The 19,546-nt window shown below is 40.9% G+C and overlaps 1 protein-coding gene across 1 annotated transcript in view; it reads left to right on the top strand.

Annotated features, from left to right (window-relative positions):
- Positions 1–19,546, top strand: part of LOC113051812 (A disintegrin and metalloproteinase with thrombospondin motifs 7-like) — a 91,990-nt gene that overhangs the window by 26,082 nt on the left and 46,362 nt on the right. Inside the window, exons 8-11 of the mRNA XM_026215919.1 lie at positions 4,078–4,221; positions 8,817–8,961; positions 12,529–12,621; positions 12,730–12,875. Coding sequence (XP_026071704.1) covers positions 4,078–4,221; positions 8,817–8,961; positions 12,529–12,621; positions 12,730–12,875 — 528 coding nt within the window. The remainder of the gene's footprint in view (positions 1–4,077; positions 4,222–8,816; positions 8,962–12,528; positions 12,622–12,729; positions 12,876–19,546) is intronic.

The following is a 19,546-nucleotide window of genomic DNA, read 5'->3' as shown; positions in this document are numbered from 1 at the left end:
GTTTTACAAATGCTAGAAAAGTAGCTTTCTAAGGATAGATTGCAGTCAAATAGCTCACCTAGGTTCCTAACTGATGACGAAGAATTGACAGAGCAGCCATCAAGTCTTAGACAGTGTTCTGGGTTATTACATGCAGAGTTTTTACGTCCTATAATTAACACCTCGTTTTTTTTTTCAGAATTTAGCAATAAGAAGTTACTCGTCATCCAGTTTTTTATATCGACTATGCATTCCATTAGTTTTTCAAATTGGTGTGTTTCACGGGCCGCGAAGAGATATAGAGCTGAGTATCATCAGCATAACAGTGAAAGCTAACACCATGTTTCCTGATGATATCTCCCAAAGGTTACATATAAAGTGTGAAGAGTAGCGGCCCTTGTACTGAGCCTTGAGGTACTCCATACTGCACTTCTTCATTCACTGCTACGAACAGATGGCAGTCATATAAGTATGATTTAAACCATGCTAATGCACTTCCATTAATGCCAACAAAGTGTTCAAGTCTATGCAAAAGAATGTTGTGGTCAATTGTGTCAAACGCATCACTAAGATCCAATAGAACTAATATAGAGATACAACCACGATCAGATGATAAGAGCAGGTCATTTGTAACTCTAAGGAGAAAATCCTGACTGCCAATCCTCACATATACCATTTTTCTCTAAGAAGGAATATAATTGTGAGAATACCACCTTTTCTAGTATCTTGGACAGAAAAGGGAGACTCGAGATTGGTCTATAATTAAATAGTTCTTTGGGGTCAAGTTGTGGTTTTTTGATGAGAGGCTTAATAACAGCCAGTTTGAAGATTTTGGGGACATATCCTAATGACAATGAGGAATTAATAATAGTCAGAAGAGGATCTGTGACTTCTGGAAGCACCTCTTTTAGGAGCTTAGATGGTATAGACATGTTGTTGGTTTAGATGATTTAACAATTTATACAATTCTTCCTCTCCTATGGTAGAGAATGAGTGGAACTGTTCCTCAGGGGGTCTATAGTGCACTGACTGATGCGATACTGTAGCTGACGGCTGAATTTTATCTCTTAATAGTATCGATTTTAGAAGTAAAGTAGTTCATAAAGTCATTACTGCTGTGATGTTGGGAAATGTCAACACTTGTTGAGGCTTTATTTTTCGTTAATTTAGCCACTGTATTGAATAAATACCTGGGGTTATGTTTGTTTTCTTCTAAAAGAGAAGAAAAGTAATCGGATCTAGCATTTTTTAATGCCTTTCTGTAGGATAGGTTACTTTCCCGCCAAGCAATACAAAATACCTCTAGTTTTTTTTCCTCCAGCTGCGCTCCATTTTTCGGGCTGCTCTCTTTAGGGTGCGAGTGTGCTCATTATACCATAGTGTCATACTGGTTTCCTTAACCTTCCTTAAGTATAAAGGAGCAACTGTATTTAAAATGCTAGAAAAAAAAGAGAGTCCATAGTTTCTGTTACATCATCAAGTTGTTCTGATGTTTTGGATATGCCAAGGAATTCGGATACATCAGGAAGATAACTTAAAAAGCAGTCTTTGTGGTAGAAGTGATGGATCTTTCATACTTACTTAACAATAGGTAGAATTTACAATTTTGTCTATATGAAGTTTGCACAAAACTAAATAATGATCTGAGATATCATTACTTGGCTGCATAATTTCAACACTATCGACATCAAGTCCATGTGACAGTATTAAATCTAGAGTATGATTTTGACAATGGGTCCTGAAACGTGTTGTCTAACCCCAATAGAATTCAGAATGTCTATAAATGCTGATTCCAATGCATTTTTTTTTCATTATCAACATGGATATTAAAATCACCAACTATTAACACTTCATCTTCAGCCAGAACTAACTCTGATGTAAAATAACCAAACTCTTTAATAAAGTCTGTATGGTGCCCTGTTGGCCTGTATGTAGTAGCCAGTACAAACATAACAGGGGATTTATCATTAACATTTGTTTCTCTGGATAATGTTATATGAAGCACCATTACTTCAAATGAGATATACTTGAAACCTGCCCTCTGAGAAATCCTGAAAACGTTGTTATAAATTGAAGCAACACCTTCCCCTTTGCCTTTTAGACGCGGCTCATGTTTATAACAGTAATCTTGGAGGGTGGACTCATTTGAAAGAATGTAATCAAATTGTCTTTAAAATATTTATTTTATGGCCAACAAGGTTACATTTATTTGATAAATACAGTAAAAAACAGTAAAACAGTAATATATATATATATATATATAAAATTAAAATAACTTTTTCCTATTTGAATATTTCTTAAAATGTGATTTATTCCTGTGATGCAAAGCTGAATTTTCAGCAGTCATTACTCCAGTCTTCAGTGCCACACGCTCTTTCAGAAATCATCAATCTTTAATCTCTGGTTTAGAAATAATACACACCCGTGCAACACACTTGATTCAACTAAACTGATCTAAAATGTTTTTTCTTGATCAAATTTGGCAAGTAATACAGATTCCTTCCTCAACTAAAACTAGACATAGTGTTGAATATGTAAATTGCTCATTTTGTGTTGCTCTCACAGCCAAAGGTGTCTTTGATGAAACATGTATTAGTTCTGTGGAGTAACACACTCTGTACTGGAGGCAGTATAAGGTCATCACATACTGAATATTCTCTCTCATCATTCATCAGTAGAAAGCTAAAACCTTTTTTATGTTTAGCTTTTTTGACAAGTTTGAAGAGTTGCGGAGATAGGGCTCTTTCTGATACCAGTTTATGACTATAAAGTTTTTTTTGCCAGCATCTCTCCCACTATATTTTTATTCAGATCTGTGTGATTCATTGTGCATATAAGATAACATGGAATCATTTTTAAGAAGTCAGTGTTTCTTCCGGACCATTATGTAAATGAAAGCTGCCTGAATGTGATTGTGAAGCCTAATGGATGGCTAGTAGTGCAGAAATTGGATTTTTTTTTTCTTCACAGGAGCAAACTATTAAATAATAGTCTGTTTGTTAGAAACCGTATTAGAGTCTTACTTAGACTTAGAGTTTGTTTGATGTCATGCCATTTGGTCTGCCGCACATGCCTTTTATAAATGTTTGTGGTCACACCACATAGAAATATAAACAATGATATCCTGATAAACAGTCAAACACAGCGGGACTCAAAAAAGGCAGCTTGACAGCTCAGTAAGGGTCTCTAGTGAGCTGTGTTTCTAGACTGCTATTTCTGAGACTGCAGTCTTTGTAATATATTTGAAAATGTTAATTTCCCCAATGTACATTTTAAGAAATATTCTAAACAATCATCTGTTACACACTGTCTAAAAAGAAAATTTGGTAACACTTTAGAATAAGGTTCCATTAGTTAATGTTAGTTAACTACTTTCATTAACATGAACTAAGCAAGAACAATCCTTCTACAGCATTTATAAGTCTTAGTTCATGTTAATTTCAACATTTACTAATGCATTATTTAAATCAAAAGTTGTGCTTGTTAACATTAGTTAATGCACTGTGAATTACCATGAACTAACAATGAATAACTGTATTTTCATTAACTAACATTAACGAAGATGAATAAATACAGTAATAAATGTATTATTCATTGTTTGTTCATGTTAATTAATACATTAACTAACATTAACTAATGGAACCTTATTCTAAAGTGTTACCGAAAATTTGTTTGAAATCCCCAGCCACAAAAGTTCATGATTTTGTTCAAAATTCAGTTAATTTGTACAAAAATCTCTGTGAATAAACTGTACTGTATGTGTTACCATTTCTGTGTGTGGAAATTGCTCCATGTAAAGTTAACAGAAACACTTTACAGTTACAAAAATGAATACATTTAAACTCTCTGACATCACACTAGAGACTTGTGAGGACACACAAGGACAAGGACATAGTGGTGAAAATGTAATAAGCTATTATAGTAAGCTAAACGTAAATCAATTCTTGTTTTACTCTCTTACTCAACCACTACTCTTACCAATTTTTTTGTAGCCACATATTGAATTGCTAGCTTTTAAGCCAGTGTGAAATATGGCTGAAATCCAGTCCAGCAGTGTCTTCTCATCCTCTCTCTGTCCGATTTGCTCTTATGCCACAGCTTTGGTATTCAGCATGATGGGAACGGCAATGACTGCGAGCCCATTGGGAAAAGACCTTTCGTCATGTCTCCACAGCTCCTGTATGGAACCCCTCCACCCAGCTGGTCACGCTGCAGCCGGGAATACATCACCCACTTCCTCGAGTGAGTAAAAAACTCACTCACTTGTTTTTTATACTTGTCATGATTTTTCCTTTTTTATTTTCACAGTAGAGAGATGTCAGGAAATGCTTTAGAGCAGGGGTGTCCAGCCCTTATCCTGGAGGGCCAACATTCTGGAGAGTTTAGTTCCAACCAGCTCCATCACACTTGTCTGGAAGTTTCTAGTCAGTCCAGAGACCTTGATTAGCTGGTTAATTTGTCTTTAATTAGGGTTTGAGCTAAACTCTGCAGGGTGGTGGCCCTCTAGGAGCAGGTTTGGACAGTGTTAGTATAGAGAATATAAAAAAATAAATACATACAAAAAAAGTTGTGGAATTATTTGGACGTTCTGTAGTCTGTATTTTTCTAGTTATGCTAGCTAAATTGCTCTTTGTGAGTTCCATCTCTCTCTCTCTCTCTCTCTCTCTCTCTCTCTCTCTCTCTCTCTCTCTCTCTCTATATATATATATATATATATATATATATATATATATATATATATATATATATATATATATATATATATATATATATATATATTAAATCCTTACATAATAAAATCAACCACTACAAACTCTGTGGAAATGAATTCATCAAAACCTGTTAAAATCCCTATAGAGAAGAACCTGCCAAAATTCAAACTTGAGTTGCCTGAATGAAAAGCATAGCTCGATATATCAGTCAGAGCAGATTTGCTAACTGCTAGGCCACATATCTAATTTTTCAGCTCTGTTTTTCTTTTTTTATATATGTAATATTTTTTGTTATTTCATATTTAACTTTTGCATAGAATTTTGCCTACATACATAAATTTATGTCATCTTTGTACTCTGTGATTGTTATGCTTAAGGGAAGTTAATGGACATCATTGGATAGCTTCTTGGCAGCAACTGTCACTGGGCACTTTATCAGCCTCTTACCCTCTCAACAAGCTGGCTCTATCCTTCTTGAGCTTTGCGTGTGTGTTGCCAAGTGCAGTGTGAATGGCTGAGATTTCCCAAGAAGGAACAAGGCTGTGTTGATTCTTCTGTCATAGTTAAAGTAGTTTTGTTGCCTGCCATATGGAGCACATTAGACGAGGTTTGCTTGATGCAGCTTGGCCGGAAATGTTTAACACAACTGGAAGTGCCCAAAGACAGGATGGGGCTATGTTGCGATATCTAGGACAAGCAGATTAATCAGGAAGTAATTAGTATATTTAATCGTAATGCCTTTGATGTTTCATTTGTTAGGCCTACTCTTCTAACACTAGTCTATCTGTGTTTTAAACTCTTTGGCAGATTTGAGCCATTTCTTTGTATGCTATGTCTCTGATATCACCGTTTGAATAGCTGGAGTGGCAGCAAGATGTAAAAGGACTAAATGTTACAAGCTAAATGTGATTGTCCAATTCAGTGCATTTTGACAGATGCAATACACTGAAGCAAACAAGTAAATACTGATATTTAAAAAAAAAAAAATGAATATTCATGAAAAAGACTGCCTTTTTGCAAATTCTCAAGCTTATATAATATGACTTACTCAAGTATTTACTCAAATTGCTGTAAAACATGGAGCCAGAATACTATCTTCCTTTAATTAATATAGTAAAATATTGTGTTCTGCCTTAAGGTTTATATGTTAGTTTTTGTGTTTTAAAATTCATGAAACATTAAATTGAACTTGTCCTCTTCGCCTGGAGGGTTTTGTTCAGAACTCAGCTGTGAATGCCTTTTAAATTCCTATCCCATTTCTGAATTTGAATCATGGTAGCAAACAGGATGCATAAATGTAAGGGCACATAATTCAAATAAATAAATCTGTAATAATTGTTAAACTTAAATGTTGAATTTAAACTAATTAAATAATGAATACATACAGGAATGTGACCATTTGAGGGAAGAATAATTTGAGGCTTAAAGACAGATGCCATGTGTCCAGAAAGGACATGTCCTTGTTCTCTGAACAGTTTAGTCTCATTCATCCAGACTAAAACAATTGTGGGCTTTTAAAGGGATGTTTGCAGTTGCATGTATCCAACTTCCCTGTGTCAGTTCTAGCTGCTGAGTGTTTTCAGCTGAATTATATGAGCTACATTGCAAAAACTGAATCAAAGGCTTAAACGCTGTCCACTTTGATATGTTGCTTGGAATTAAGTCGAGATTGGACCACAATTGCATCATTATATTTTGGCTGAAACTTTTCCTAGTTGAGTTATTTTTTCTTTTACTTCTGCAAATTTTTTTACTAAAGGCATATTTAGTATGGCTAACTTTAGCTAAGAGTTTTGGGGAGCGTTTTCAGTAATCTGCACTGCAGGTTTTGAGGGCTTATGTAATAATTTAAATTTTTTCAAATTAAATGGCACTCTTTGTTAGGTGGAATTTTCTCCACTATTAAATATATTAATACATATTTAATGTGAAAAATGTTTTACTTTTCCAGTAGTGCCAGCTAAACAGGCATGCAGTGAAATTAAGCAATTATAAAAAATATTCTGGCCAACTGAGATTTTGATATGGAGATAAATGTTGATTTTTCAAAGTATTACAGCATACAGTGAGTGCAGATTAGAACCATTTTTAGTTGGCTTTTGAAATCTGATAAAGCTCTTAGAGACAGTGATGACCAAGAGACAGGGATGCATAATTGTCAGACTTGACAAGCTGATACTGTCATTGAAGCTCAATTAGTTCTACCTAAAAAAATCAAGTTTATATTCTTTAAACCTGAAAATTATATCATTGGACAAACTTAAGGAAATTGTCTCTGTATATCAGTATTTGATAAAAAGAGGAACTTAGAAACTGCAAATAATGTTAAAAACTCCAAAGGCACCATGAAATCAGAATCTGAGTTCCTGTAGGGTATCCTATATCTCTTCTACATTGTTGGCTCTTTTATTACTGGAGAAGTCCTATCAATAATATGTTTTTGAGGTAGCCTAAATTTACCTTTAGCATACATATTACAGTATGCTGCAGTGGGTTTATTATAAAAAAACAACCCCCCACCCTTAAAATATCAATTATTTTTGCTTTGCAGCCTGAAAATAAGATGTGCACAGTTTTTGTTTTATCCAGCTGTATTTAATAACAATAACATCCAAGTGAAAGATATAACACCATCATGCACATGCACATCATGCACATACTTTGCAATATTTGCCCACTGTTTTTTGGAAAACTGCTCAAGTTTAGTTAAATTTGATGGTAACGGTTTGTGGACAGCAGTCTTCAAATCATTACACAGATTTTCAGTGGGGTTCAAGTCCGGGCTCTGACTAGGCCATGCAATAACATTCACTTTTTTCTCTTTCAACCACTGTGGGCTCAGTTTTGCTGTGTGCTTTGCTTCAATGTCATGTTGGAAGTTATACCTTCTTCCCATAGCCTCTTTGATGAGTTTCCTCCTTTGCTCTTTCATCCAGTTGAGCGATGTACCGGTCAGTGGAGGGTCTGTATTGTACCAAATACCTTCCACTTCTTAATAATAGACTTCACTGTGCTTCTAGGCATTGGTAAAGCCTTTGAAATCTTTTTGTATCCATCTCCTGACTTGCATCTGTCCACAACTTTATCCCATATATTCTCCAGGAAAGCTCTTTTCATGCTGAGCTTGACCACATCTGATAACAGGTGAAAGTCAAATGTTTTTGTGATAATGTGATTAACTACAATGGTTATCCTTTTTTCAACTCAGTGATTCTGTTTTTTTATATATAATTTTTTTTCTGACATGTTGGTGTTATATCTACACTTGGATGTTTTTATTTGCTCTGTGTAAATATAGCTGGATAAAACAAAAACTGTGTCTGTCTTCATCTCAGGCTGCCTGTAGACAATTAAATACTGAAGAGTCTAGGATTGGTTCATTGTTGCATTGACTAAGTTCTATATATATATATAATACAGTACAGACCAAATGTTTGGACACATCTTCTCATTCAAAGAGTTTTTCTTTATTTTCATGACTATGAAAATTGTAGATTCACACTGAAGGCATCAAAACTAGGAATTAACACATGTGGAATTATATATGGAATTATCTGCATAACAACAAAGTGTGAAACAACTGAAAATATGTCTTATTCTAGGTTCTTCAAAGTAGCCACCTTTTGCTTTGATTACTGCTTTGTAACTCTTGGCATTCTCTTGATGAGCTTCAAGAGGTAGTCAAGAGGTCTTCCAACAGTCTTGAAGGAGTTCCCCGAGAGATGCTTAGCATGTTGGCCCTTTTGCCTTCTGTCTGCGGTCCAGCTCACCCCTAAACCATCTTGATTGGGTTCAGGTCCAGTGACTGTGGAGGCCAGGTCATCTGGCACAGCACCCCATCACTCTCCTTCTTGGTCAAATAGCCCTTGATGCCCTTGATATATATATATTTATATGCCAAAGGAGAGTTTGCAATGGTGCAAACCATTCATAAATCCAACATTGTAAGTAATGTAAGTAATTGTAAGTAATGTAAGTAAAATACAACTAGATCTAAGACGCTGTTCGGTTACGATACTTTAATATTGCAACCTATGAAATCACTAATCTGAGAATTAATTGCACCCAAACCAGAAACCTTTGACTGAGTATTTGTTGCATGTGTTTTTGGCATGTTCCTCACAGTCAAGGCTGGGGCTGGTGTCTGGATGACCCTCCTGTCAGAAACGATCTGGAGATGGACTCTGCTCCCCCTGGCGTCCTGTACAGTGCTGCTCATCAGTGCAAGTTCCAATACGGATCAAGCTCATTGCTCTGTGACGATGTAGATGTAAGATTTCCCTTGAACCTATGAATACCTCAATCCAACATAATTTAATGGTTATTTTTAAGTGATCAAATTCAGTTGTCAAAGTGATTTTATATGGTTTTCATATTTATGTGCTATTCTATTTTAATATAGTTGCTATGTGTATGATTAGTGTGTTCACACTGAAAATTCCTAAAAGAAAAAGTGTACTTCAAATGTCAAGATGATGCACAACATTCTTTTTTTTGCGTAGATAATAAATAATTTGATAGAATAAATCAGAGATCTATGTTTTTCCATTTTTTCAGCATGCTTAATCAGTATATAACTTATCCATTAAGCAATTAATGTACTTCCAGGACAATGGGCTGTTTTAGATTTCTCACTGTTAAACAGTAAAATAAAAACCTATATTTGTCTAGGTGTCTTGTAAGACGTAAGCCACACACACACTTTTCCATCACAAAGGCAGTCTCAATTTCTACTTAAATCAGTACCATCTGATTCCCGGCTGTTTTAGTGGGAAAATCACATCATTAGTATATATAACAGGGCTTATGATCCAACTAAAAGAACTACTTTGTAAACCATTTTACATAAAGAGCTCTTTACTTTAAAATCACAACAGTTTAACCTAAGCTAGCTGAACAATGAGGGGGAAAGCCAACATATCCCATTTATATTTGACATTCTGCAGAATTAAAATAGGGAAAATGGCATCAGATTGCAGAATCGTCATTGGTGATGTCAAATCACATCAGTAATGTCCTCTGTGCTTTCTGCAGCAGATGTTGGCAGATACTGAGCATCTTTCAATTATTGGCCAAATGTCACAGACACAGCAAAAGAGTTGGCACTCTGTCGTTCGGACACAGATAAAGCCAGACTTCAGTTTCCTTATCTGAGCTGTTACAGTTCAAGAAATGACACCAGAATAAATTGCAGAGGTTTAGAAATGTAATGAATGTTTGTATTTGGTGCACAACACACAAGGTTTGCCATTTCCCAAAAGTTTAGGAAAACATTATTTACAGGACACAACTCCATGCATTTCAGGATTCCAGAGGAGACCTCAAATAAAGCACACACAATTTCCTAATTTCTCATTGGGGCATTTAGAATGTCAGTGATGTGGATGTGGATGTGTGTTAATAAATTACATTCAGTCATTTAATAAGATGTACTGTACATCACTCTCAATAGCATAATCCCAGCCCATCATCTCTAGACTCCCTTCTCAGGTTTAGCTCCAGTATATTTTTTTAATGCAAAAATGCTAATTGGCCATATGGTTCTGTATTCAGATCATGAAAGCATTAAGCATGCAGACAAATATAATTTAATAAAAACTATAATTTTTGTTTATATATGAAATATCTAATTATCAATTACTTAATTAATTTAGGCATTATATGAAATTCCTAAATGCAATTTGAAATTGAATTCTAATCTTTCAATTTACTGTTGGAGCTTGAGCAACACTCATTTTGCTCCAACATAAGCTGCTTCGACATTCTGATGCTTCCCCATCACCACCAACATAATTTAAGTATTCATCCAAACTTAACTTTCAAGCCCTAGCATTCCCTGGGGGTATCAAAACTCAAGTTGAAGCTGCTTCCTCGAGCCCCCTTCACTGCAGACAGCAAGCCAAATCATTTTAACATGAAGAGCTTAAAAATTGCTTACTGGAAACATATATTTTTTTTATATATATATTTTTATATTTATTTATTTTTTTTAATACTGGTTCAATTTGTGAACCCTGGCATGTTTTTATTATGTTGACATAGGAACGTACTGCCACTGTTCAGAATTGAAATATCCGGAGACTGTAACTAAACGTAGGAAATATGCCCTACCCGATAGTGTTAACAAATAGAAAACTGATATAGCGCGGTCGGTGCTAGCCTGCTTGAATACATTTAAGGGCAGGACAGCGGTCCCACTGAAACTTTTTCAGAGGCTCCTGGGGCATATGGCGGCTGCAGCGGCACTTACACCACTCGGCTTGTTACATATGAGACCGCTCCAGCACTGGCTTTATGGCCGAGTCTAGGTGACATACACCAAGAGGTAGTGAACACCATCACTTCGGCAAAAGCACCATCTACGAGACACGCTTACGCCTTGAAGTGGAACCAGTTCATTGTGTGGTGTTCTTCTCGAGGGGGGCCAGGAGGTTAAATCCTTCCCGGCCCCCCTCTATACCCTCTTGGGACCTGACTCTAGTGCTTAAATCACCACAGCAGGGCCCATTCAAGCCTTTGCATTCAGTTAAGCTAAAGTTTCTTTCATTGAAAACTCTGCTCCTGCTAGCACTATTCTCCATAAAGAGGGTAGGGGACCTGCATGCATTTCCGGCCGACAATTCGTGCCTAGAGTTGCGGACTGGGCGACCCCTAACACGTTCGCTAGGTTCTATAGCCTTCGTGTAGAGCCGGTATCCTCCTGTATTCTCACCTCAAATGGGTAGTGGCACTGAGAGGCCCTGTTAGTGGCAGCTTGCTTAAACTGCTCCAGAGTGTCCGTACTTTAGACCCTGTTGAGATCCTCCATCACCCTAGGCAACTGGATGCAGTGGAACATCCGGCATCATGATGAATCCGTGAGAACCATGGAAGGCTGGGTTCCGTACTGAGACCTAAGCGGTACTCGTATGTGTATAATCCACAGTATAGCCTTAGAGCCTGTGTTTCCCCGGCAGACTTCTGCCTTCCCAAGAGGGTTTTAATCACCCAAATTTCTCCATATACTCCTGAACGGATGCTATATGTGGCCCCCAAGACCTTTGGGAAGGATGGGGCTTCCGCAGCATCCCTGTTCCAAGCGGCTTGCACAGGGCACTGGAAGAGGCAGTATCCATGGCGCTTTGGTAGATCCCATTTTGCGTCGGTCACCAACGTGGCATCGAGAGTGACCAAGTGAAAGGGAACGTCTTGGTTACGTATGGTAACCCTCATTCCCTGAAGGAGGGAACAGAGATGCCATGTCCCGTCGCCATGGTTGCTGTACCGCCGCTGAGCTGCCGGGTCTCTGGCTCGGCTCCTCAGCGAAAACCTGGTATGCATTGCACCTGCTGCCTTCTTGTACTTACGCTGTGATCAGCGGCGGCTGGATGCAATAATTGCATGCCAATGTGCATTGGCTCGTTTAGTTTACACTCAAAGTAGATTGGAAGCCATATCCCTTTTGCGTCGGTCACCAACGTGGCGTCTCTGTTCCCTCCTTCAGGGAACGAGGGTTACCATATGTAACCGAGCGTTTCTGGCACAGGATAAGAAAAAAATCTGCAACCTTTTTATCTAACATTTTGGACTGTTTATCTCATAATTCTGACTTGATATCTTCCAGTTCAGACTTTTTATCTTGCATTTCTGAGAAAGAAAAGTCAGAATTGAGATATATGAACTCGCAAATGAAAACAATAAGTTTTTTTTATAGTTTTCTCCCCCTCAGAATAAAAAAATATAATTCAATCCGTGACAAAACTCGACTTCCATAGATTAAGAATAAAGACACTTCTAAAACATTAATAATAACATTTTTTGTCACTTTGAACTATTCTTAAATGATTCTTCCCTTCAGAATATCTGCAGCACCCTGTGGTGCACAGTGGGCTCAACCTGCCACTCGAGGCTGGATGGGGCTGTGGATGGGACCAATTGCGGTGAGGGCAAGGCAAGCCAAGCTTTCTGTGGGCTTTTCATATTACCACATGAAGTTCACTGCCTTGTACTCTGACCAACTGAAAGTCTTGGTTGGAATTTTTTTCTTCTTTTTGGTCAGTGGTGTTTTGACAGGGAATGTGTAGAGATGGGCTTCCAGCCTGAAACCGTGAATGGAGGCTGGGATTCATGGAGCGAGTGGTCTGAGTGCACCAGGACATGCGGTGTAGGCGTTCAGAATGCTCAGAGGGACTGCCTCAACCCTGTGTGAGTCTCTTGGTTTCCTTAATTTCCAGTTTCAGAAAAACACATACCCACACAAAATACACACCACAAACCATGAGAATAGCTATTTTTATCATAGTTTGTATGGGAAAAGACTAGCATGTTTTTGGATCATAAGGAAATGACCAGACCAGCATGTCGGAATAAAAAAAAAAATCGTACAAAAAATTTTCTTGGGATACCTGTCTGGAAACAATAATCAGTGGTGACTGCATCGCAGTGGGTTCTTTTGTCTAGCAACCATCTAGAAATCCATAGCAACTGCATAGCAACAGCAGTCTCCAGTGGGGTCCACAAATTCACAAAACTCCAAGTTAGTGTAAAAAGAATCCTTACAGTATTTTAATCTGGTTTACTTTGATAAACACAAACCATGAGAATAGCTTTTTTATATCATAGAATGTAGGCTAGCATTTGATGAGGAGGCGATTGCATTTATTTCTCACCACTATGTCAACATAATGTGTTTGGGAATTGTATGCATGTAATTATCATTTATTTTATATTTTCAATCATCTTTAATGGCATTCTAGGAACTCTGTGGTTCCAACAATATTGTTAAATGGTGAGAAATTCAGAACCAATACAATATCAGAGAACCCCACTAGACCAATAAAAGACAAAATTATTGTCTGTAGTCCAAATGTTCAGAGTTTATGTAGTATAATAACCATTTCATTGTATTTGGCTTGGACTGTGATTTGCTATGCTGGCAGATGATTTGCACCCCAAGCTAGTTTTCAAAGATGGAAATGGTTATGGAACCAGGTTGTGGCCCACTTGTGAATTCATCTCTAAAATAAACCCAAATTAATTGATGGAAAACATGTGCAACATCTGAGTCAGATTTCAGAAGAACTTTTTAAGGATGTGGGGAAAAAAGATCTACCACTATTCGATTCTACTCCACTTCCACTATGTACATAGTAAATATCTTTTTTCCTGGAGTTTCTTAACTTATACCCAAACATTCTATCAAATCCATGCATGTTGTAAAAGCACCATTTGTTTACCCATGTTTTACCCCATTGCCTGTTTCTGCCTTATTATGGCAAGTCTTTGAATTTTGGCTAGCACTACTATAACTGAATATGCATTATTTCCCCATGTAACAAGTCAACCATGATCCCACACCAGTTAAACACACATCAAACTCTTGCTACTGATTCAGCTGGAAAGAGATTGACAGATCTGTGCGGATTGCTCCAAATGCATTGATGGTGCCTGGAAGTCTCCATTTTTACACTTTTAGGGAAGATAAACCCACACATGCTATACTTATAGTAGTCAATGAACAATAAACTGGTTAAGAGAATGTATTTTGACAAAAAATAATCTTACAAACTTCACCTTAAAGGGATAGTTCACTCTCAAATTAAATTTTGGTATGTTTTAGCTTACCTTAAAGGACATCCAAGATGAAGGTTTCTTTGTTTCCGAGGTATTTCCCATTTTGATATTTTTAGGTCAAACCGTTCTTGTCTGTGACTCATATAATGGAGGTCTATGGTCACCACCTCAAAGAGCATGCACAGAGAAGTCCAAATTAAACAGTTCCCCATCATAAGTACACACTGATTGTAACAAGGTTCAACACAGTCTTAATAGGAAGGAAGAAGGCAGGGGTCGGCTTGTTGCTGGGACGCTCGTTTATTTAACCAATAAAACAAATCACGATGCCCTCTTGGCATAATCAGCGAAATATTGCTCAAACACAGTCAATAACTTCAATTTCACTGTTGAGGCTTCCCAGTGCAGTACGAGGTCCCAGCGTGTCTCTCTCTCTCTCTCTCTCTCTGCGGTGACTCGGCTTATAACCGGTCTCTCCACGCCAATTACTGCAATCAAACACACGTGTTCGTTATTTGCACTTGACCTACTTACGCCTCGCTCTGCTCCCCCCGTCTCTCTCCCGTTGCAGATTCCGCTAAACCACGCCTCCCTCGCCACATACCCCCACCGCCCGACTCAGGCCGGGGAGCCGTCCGGCCTGCAGCCCCCCCCCCCCCCTCTCCTCCTGGAGAGGAAGTCAGCCACAGCCGTCTGTACACCCGGCCTGTGGATCACCTGAAATTTAAAAGGTTGTAAAGCGAGATACCACCGGGTGCGTTGGTATCTTTCATGCGGTGGAGCCATTGCAGGGGAGCGTGGTCCGAACAGAGGGTGAACTCCCGCCCCAGGAGGTAATATCGGAGGGTAAGAACAGCCCATCTGATCGCCAGACATTCTTTTTCTATAGTGCTGTACATCGTCTCTCTCTTAGAGAGCTTCCGACTGATGTACAGCACCGGCCGTTCTTCCGGTTAGGAGCATTCAGGAGGGGTCCGCCACACAGAGCAGCCTTTATCTGGGTGAAAGCCTGCTGGCACCGCTCCGTCCACTGGACTGTATCTGGTGCCTCCATTTTAGTTAAATCAGTCAGCGGGCTAGCAGTATCCTAGAAAATTAGGTACACACCTTCTATAATACCCTGCCAGCCCCAGGAACTGTCTAACCTCCTTTTTGGTCTTAGGCCTTGGACACGTTGCAACTGCTGCAGTCTTATCAATTTGGGGACGCACCTGTCCATGACCCAAGTGGAAAACCCAGATATCTTACTTCCACCCGCCTAATTGCACACTTCTTCGGATTAGCCGTAAGCCCAGCCCTCCTCAGCGTCTTTAGGACCGCTCGCAAATGCTGCATATGTCGCTGCCAATCCCCACTGTAGATGATGATGTCATCCAGGTAGGCAGCGGCATATGCAGCATGCGGACGGAGAATTTTGTCCATCAGACGCTGAAAAGTGGCTGTAGCCCCAAATAACCCGAACGGAAGAGTAACGAATTGGTGTAAACCGAACGGCGTGGTGAAAGCTGTTTTTTCTTTGGTCATGGGAGACAAGGGGATCTGCCAATAACCCTTAGTTAAGTCCAGCGTCGAGTAAAAGCGAGCAGTGCCTAGTCGATCAAGCAATTCATCCACCCTGGGCATTGGATATGCGTTGAATTTCGACACAGCATTCACCTTTATATAATCCACACAGAACTGCACGGAGCCGTCTGTTTTAGGCACTAAGACTATCGGGCTCGCCCAGTCACTGTTGGACTCTTCTATTACTCCCATTTCTAGCATTGCCTCTAACTCCCCTTGAACCACCTTTTTTTTATGTTCAGGTAATCTATACGGCCGGCTGTGAACTACCACGCCCGGCTCAACGTCAACATGGTGCTGAATGAGATCCGTTCGACCAGGCAGGGGCGAGAACACATCAGCAAAGGCTGCTTGGATGGACTTTATACCAGTGAGCTGCGAGGGTGAGAGGTGGTCTCCTCCAGGGGCCAGAGCGAGAGATTGGGATTTTGAACTCACTTCTGGACCGAGATCCTCCTCCCCACTCACTACCGTCGCCAGCATCACTGATTCCGCCTCAGACCATTTTTTTTAGCAGGTTGAGGTGGTATATTTGATGTGCCCCGCCCCTATCCGTTCGAGCTACCTCATAGTTAAGATCCCCAACCCGCCGTGTGACCTCAAAGGGTCCTTGCCACTTCGTGAGTAACTTTGAACTAGACATAGGGAGTAATACTACAAGCACTTTCTCTCCCGGTGCAAATTGACGTAGTCTAGCCCCCCTGTTGTACAAATGACTCTGTTTGTCTTGAGCCTGCAACAAATTCTCCATTGATAGCCGCCCAACATGTGGAGTTTTGTTCTCAAGTCCATGACATATTGAATTTCGTTTTTACTATTAGAAGGTCCGTCCTCCCAAGTTTCTTTAAGGACGTCGAGGACCCCGTGAGGCTGACGCCCATAAAGAAGCTTGAAGGGGGAAACCCCCGTGGAGGCTTGCGGGACCTCCTGTACAGCGAACAAGAGGGGTTCTAGCCACTTATCCCAATTTTTGGCGTCTTCCTGAACGAATTTACGAATCATGGATTTTAACGTGCGATTAAATCGTTCGACCAGTCCGTCTGTTTGTGGGTGATAGAGGCTTGTTCGAATCGATCTAATGCCCAATAATTCGTAAAGCTCGCGAATAGTACAAGACATAAACGCCATGCCTTGATCGGTGAGGATCTCCTTTGGGATCCCCACCCGGGAGATTAATTGAAACAGTGCACTCGCCACACTCTTAGCGGAAATAGAGCGGAGAGGCACTGCTTCAGGATATCGCGTTGCATAGTCCACCAGAACTAATGCAAAGCGATGTCCCCGTGCTGACCGCTCTAATGGCCCGATGAGGTCCATGCCAATTCGTTTCGAAGAGGACCTGCATTAATGGAAGGGGGCACAATGGTGCTTTTGGGGTGGCCGGTGGATTCACCAACTGACATTCACTACAAGCCGTGCACCACCTGCGCACATTCTCGTGAATGCCCAGCCAGAAGAAGCGGGCCATGAGACGGTTAAGTGTATCCGCTTGCCCTAAATGCCCGGCCATTGGATTACAATGAGCCGCCTGGAAAAGCATTTCCCGACGGCTTCTAGGTATCAATAACTGGGTTGTATCTTGCTTTGTCTGGGCTTCTTGGATCACCCGATACAGCCTATCTTTTAAAATTGAAAAATAAGGATAAGAGAGCGGTTGGTCAGGGTGGAGAAGCTGCCCGTCGATCGAACAAACCTGGTCAAAAGCATTTTTCAGTGTTTCATCGCGGGACTGTTCCAGGGGAAAATCATCGCCCTCAGGGAGGATGTTCCGCTCGAGAGCACTCGGTTCCCCTGCAACAGGCTCTGGAGGTTCCGGTTCAGCCTCTCCCACCTGCGCAACCGCTACTCTCTTGTTTCCCCCAAGAGACATCCGAACACAAATACCCAAATAATTTATTAAACGCGGGCCAATTCGTACCCAAAATTATCGGATGCCTGAGGTGTGGATTAACTGCCACCTCTATTCTATGTTTTTCTCCCCTAAATTTAATATCCACAGGCAAAATAGGATAATTCACCACTTCCCCGTGTACACAGAACCCTAACCATGCGGCTACTATCCAATGCCCTCGGATGAATCAGGCTTTGATGGATGGAGGATTGGTTACATCCTGAATTCACCAAAGCCTGATATGTACCCCCCTGATACTCACTGGTATTTGGTATAAGCCAGCTTGATCGAGGGCAGCCTTTGGCGAGTCGGGGACATGGATCAACGTCCCCACTTCCATCAACGGACACCTATCAATAAAATGCCCTGGGTCCCCGCAGCGCCAACAGGCCGGCCCAGACTTTACCACCACCCTGGCGGCAGGAAGTAGGTCAAGTGATTGGCGAGGAAAGAGCGGAGAGGGCATGGCCTGGGGAAAGGATCCCGTGGGCGAACTCCCACCCCTGGGAGGAGCCCTGGGCCCCGCTGCTGGTTCGGCCCCGTAACCCGTCCTCCACCTCGGGGCTAGCTTTGGCGGAAGCCCTCCACGGGACCTGGGGAGAGGGACAGATTTAGGGAGAGAGAGGGGAGGGGAGGAGAGAGAGGGAGAGAGAGAAGCAGATGGTAAGGGGTCGCCGACCCCTGGACACGCCACCATTCTTCCGCCAGCTGGATGGCCTGGTTCAGCGACGTCGGGCGGTGGTACTGGACCCACTGCGCAGTCTTCCTCGGCAGCTTGGCCACGAACTGCTCCAGTACCACACGATCGATCACGTCCTCGACGTCGCTACTGTCGGCCATCAACCACTTGCGGCTGTGCCATCACGAAGGGCCGGCCGGACTCTTCCAGGGTCAGAGTCCTGAACCTCTGGCGATGTTGCTCCGGGGTCCGACCGACCCACTGGAGGATGGCACGCTTGAGGTCCTGGTAGGCCAGTAGGTTTTGGACTGGCAGTTGGTGAGTGGCTACCTGCGCCTCCCCGGACAGCAGGGGAATGAACCGCAGGGGCCAGTCCGCGGGGGGCCACCCTCGAGCCTCTGCCGACTTCTCGAACAGGTCCAGGAAGGCCTCCGGATCATCTTGAGGCCCCATCTTGTTGAGCGGCAGAGGAGATGTATTGTCCTTGAACGAGGGGATGGCCCAGACCTCCCGGTCTACCCAGCTCCGGAACAGCTCGCGGTCTTCATGCTGGGCCCGGAGGAGCACCTCAAAGCATTTGTCCTGCTCCTCCTTGATCGCCAGCATGTGTTGGTGTTGTTCCTGATGAAGACCGGGATATGTGTATATGCAGCCATTACATTGAAACAAAATATTATATAAATTTGCCTTTTTTATTTTAATTTTAACATATAGATAAATTGTATACAGACCAAAGAAAACCTGTTAGATCTACCCCGCAGGTGAATTATATGTTATGTTTTAACCACTAAAGAGACATCAGAGCCAGCGGCACATATCTGAAGGTCTAGCCGAAGTGAGGCTTCTCTCTGCGGATACATGAGGACTGAGCTCTCGCTGATCGAGTGGAGCTCACCGTCTACGAGATCGGCGAAACACATTTTTAAATAGGCGCTGTCTTTACAAATAAACCATAGATTTGAGTTTTAAACAACTACATTCTCGCCTGAAATACTTTTAAAATTACATTTCATGACACAATAAAAGTAATATTTTGAAAATGTTCATCCGAATAGATGGTGGTTGAACTCATCCAGTGCTGCGTGAACTCAACCAATGAGGATGTTTAGCGCCCAAGTCCCGCCCCCGAAAGTTCCGGAACTTTGAAAAAGTACCACCTCGCCAGCAGGG

This window comes from Carassius auratus, chromosome 32, assembly GCF_003368295.1.
Source record: "Carassius auratus strain Wakin chromosome 32, ASM336829v1, whole genome shotgun sequence".
Taxonomy (NCBI): domain Eukaryota; kingdom Metazoa; phylum Chordata; class Actinopteri; order Cypriniformes; family Cyprinidae; genus Carassius; species Carassius auratus.
This window is presented reverse-complemented; position numbering and strand designations above follow the sequence as displayed.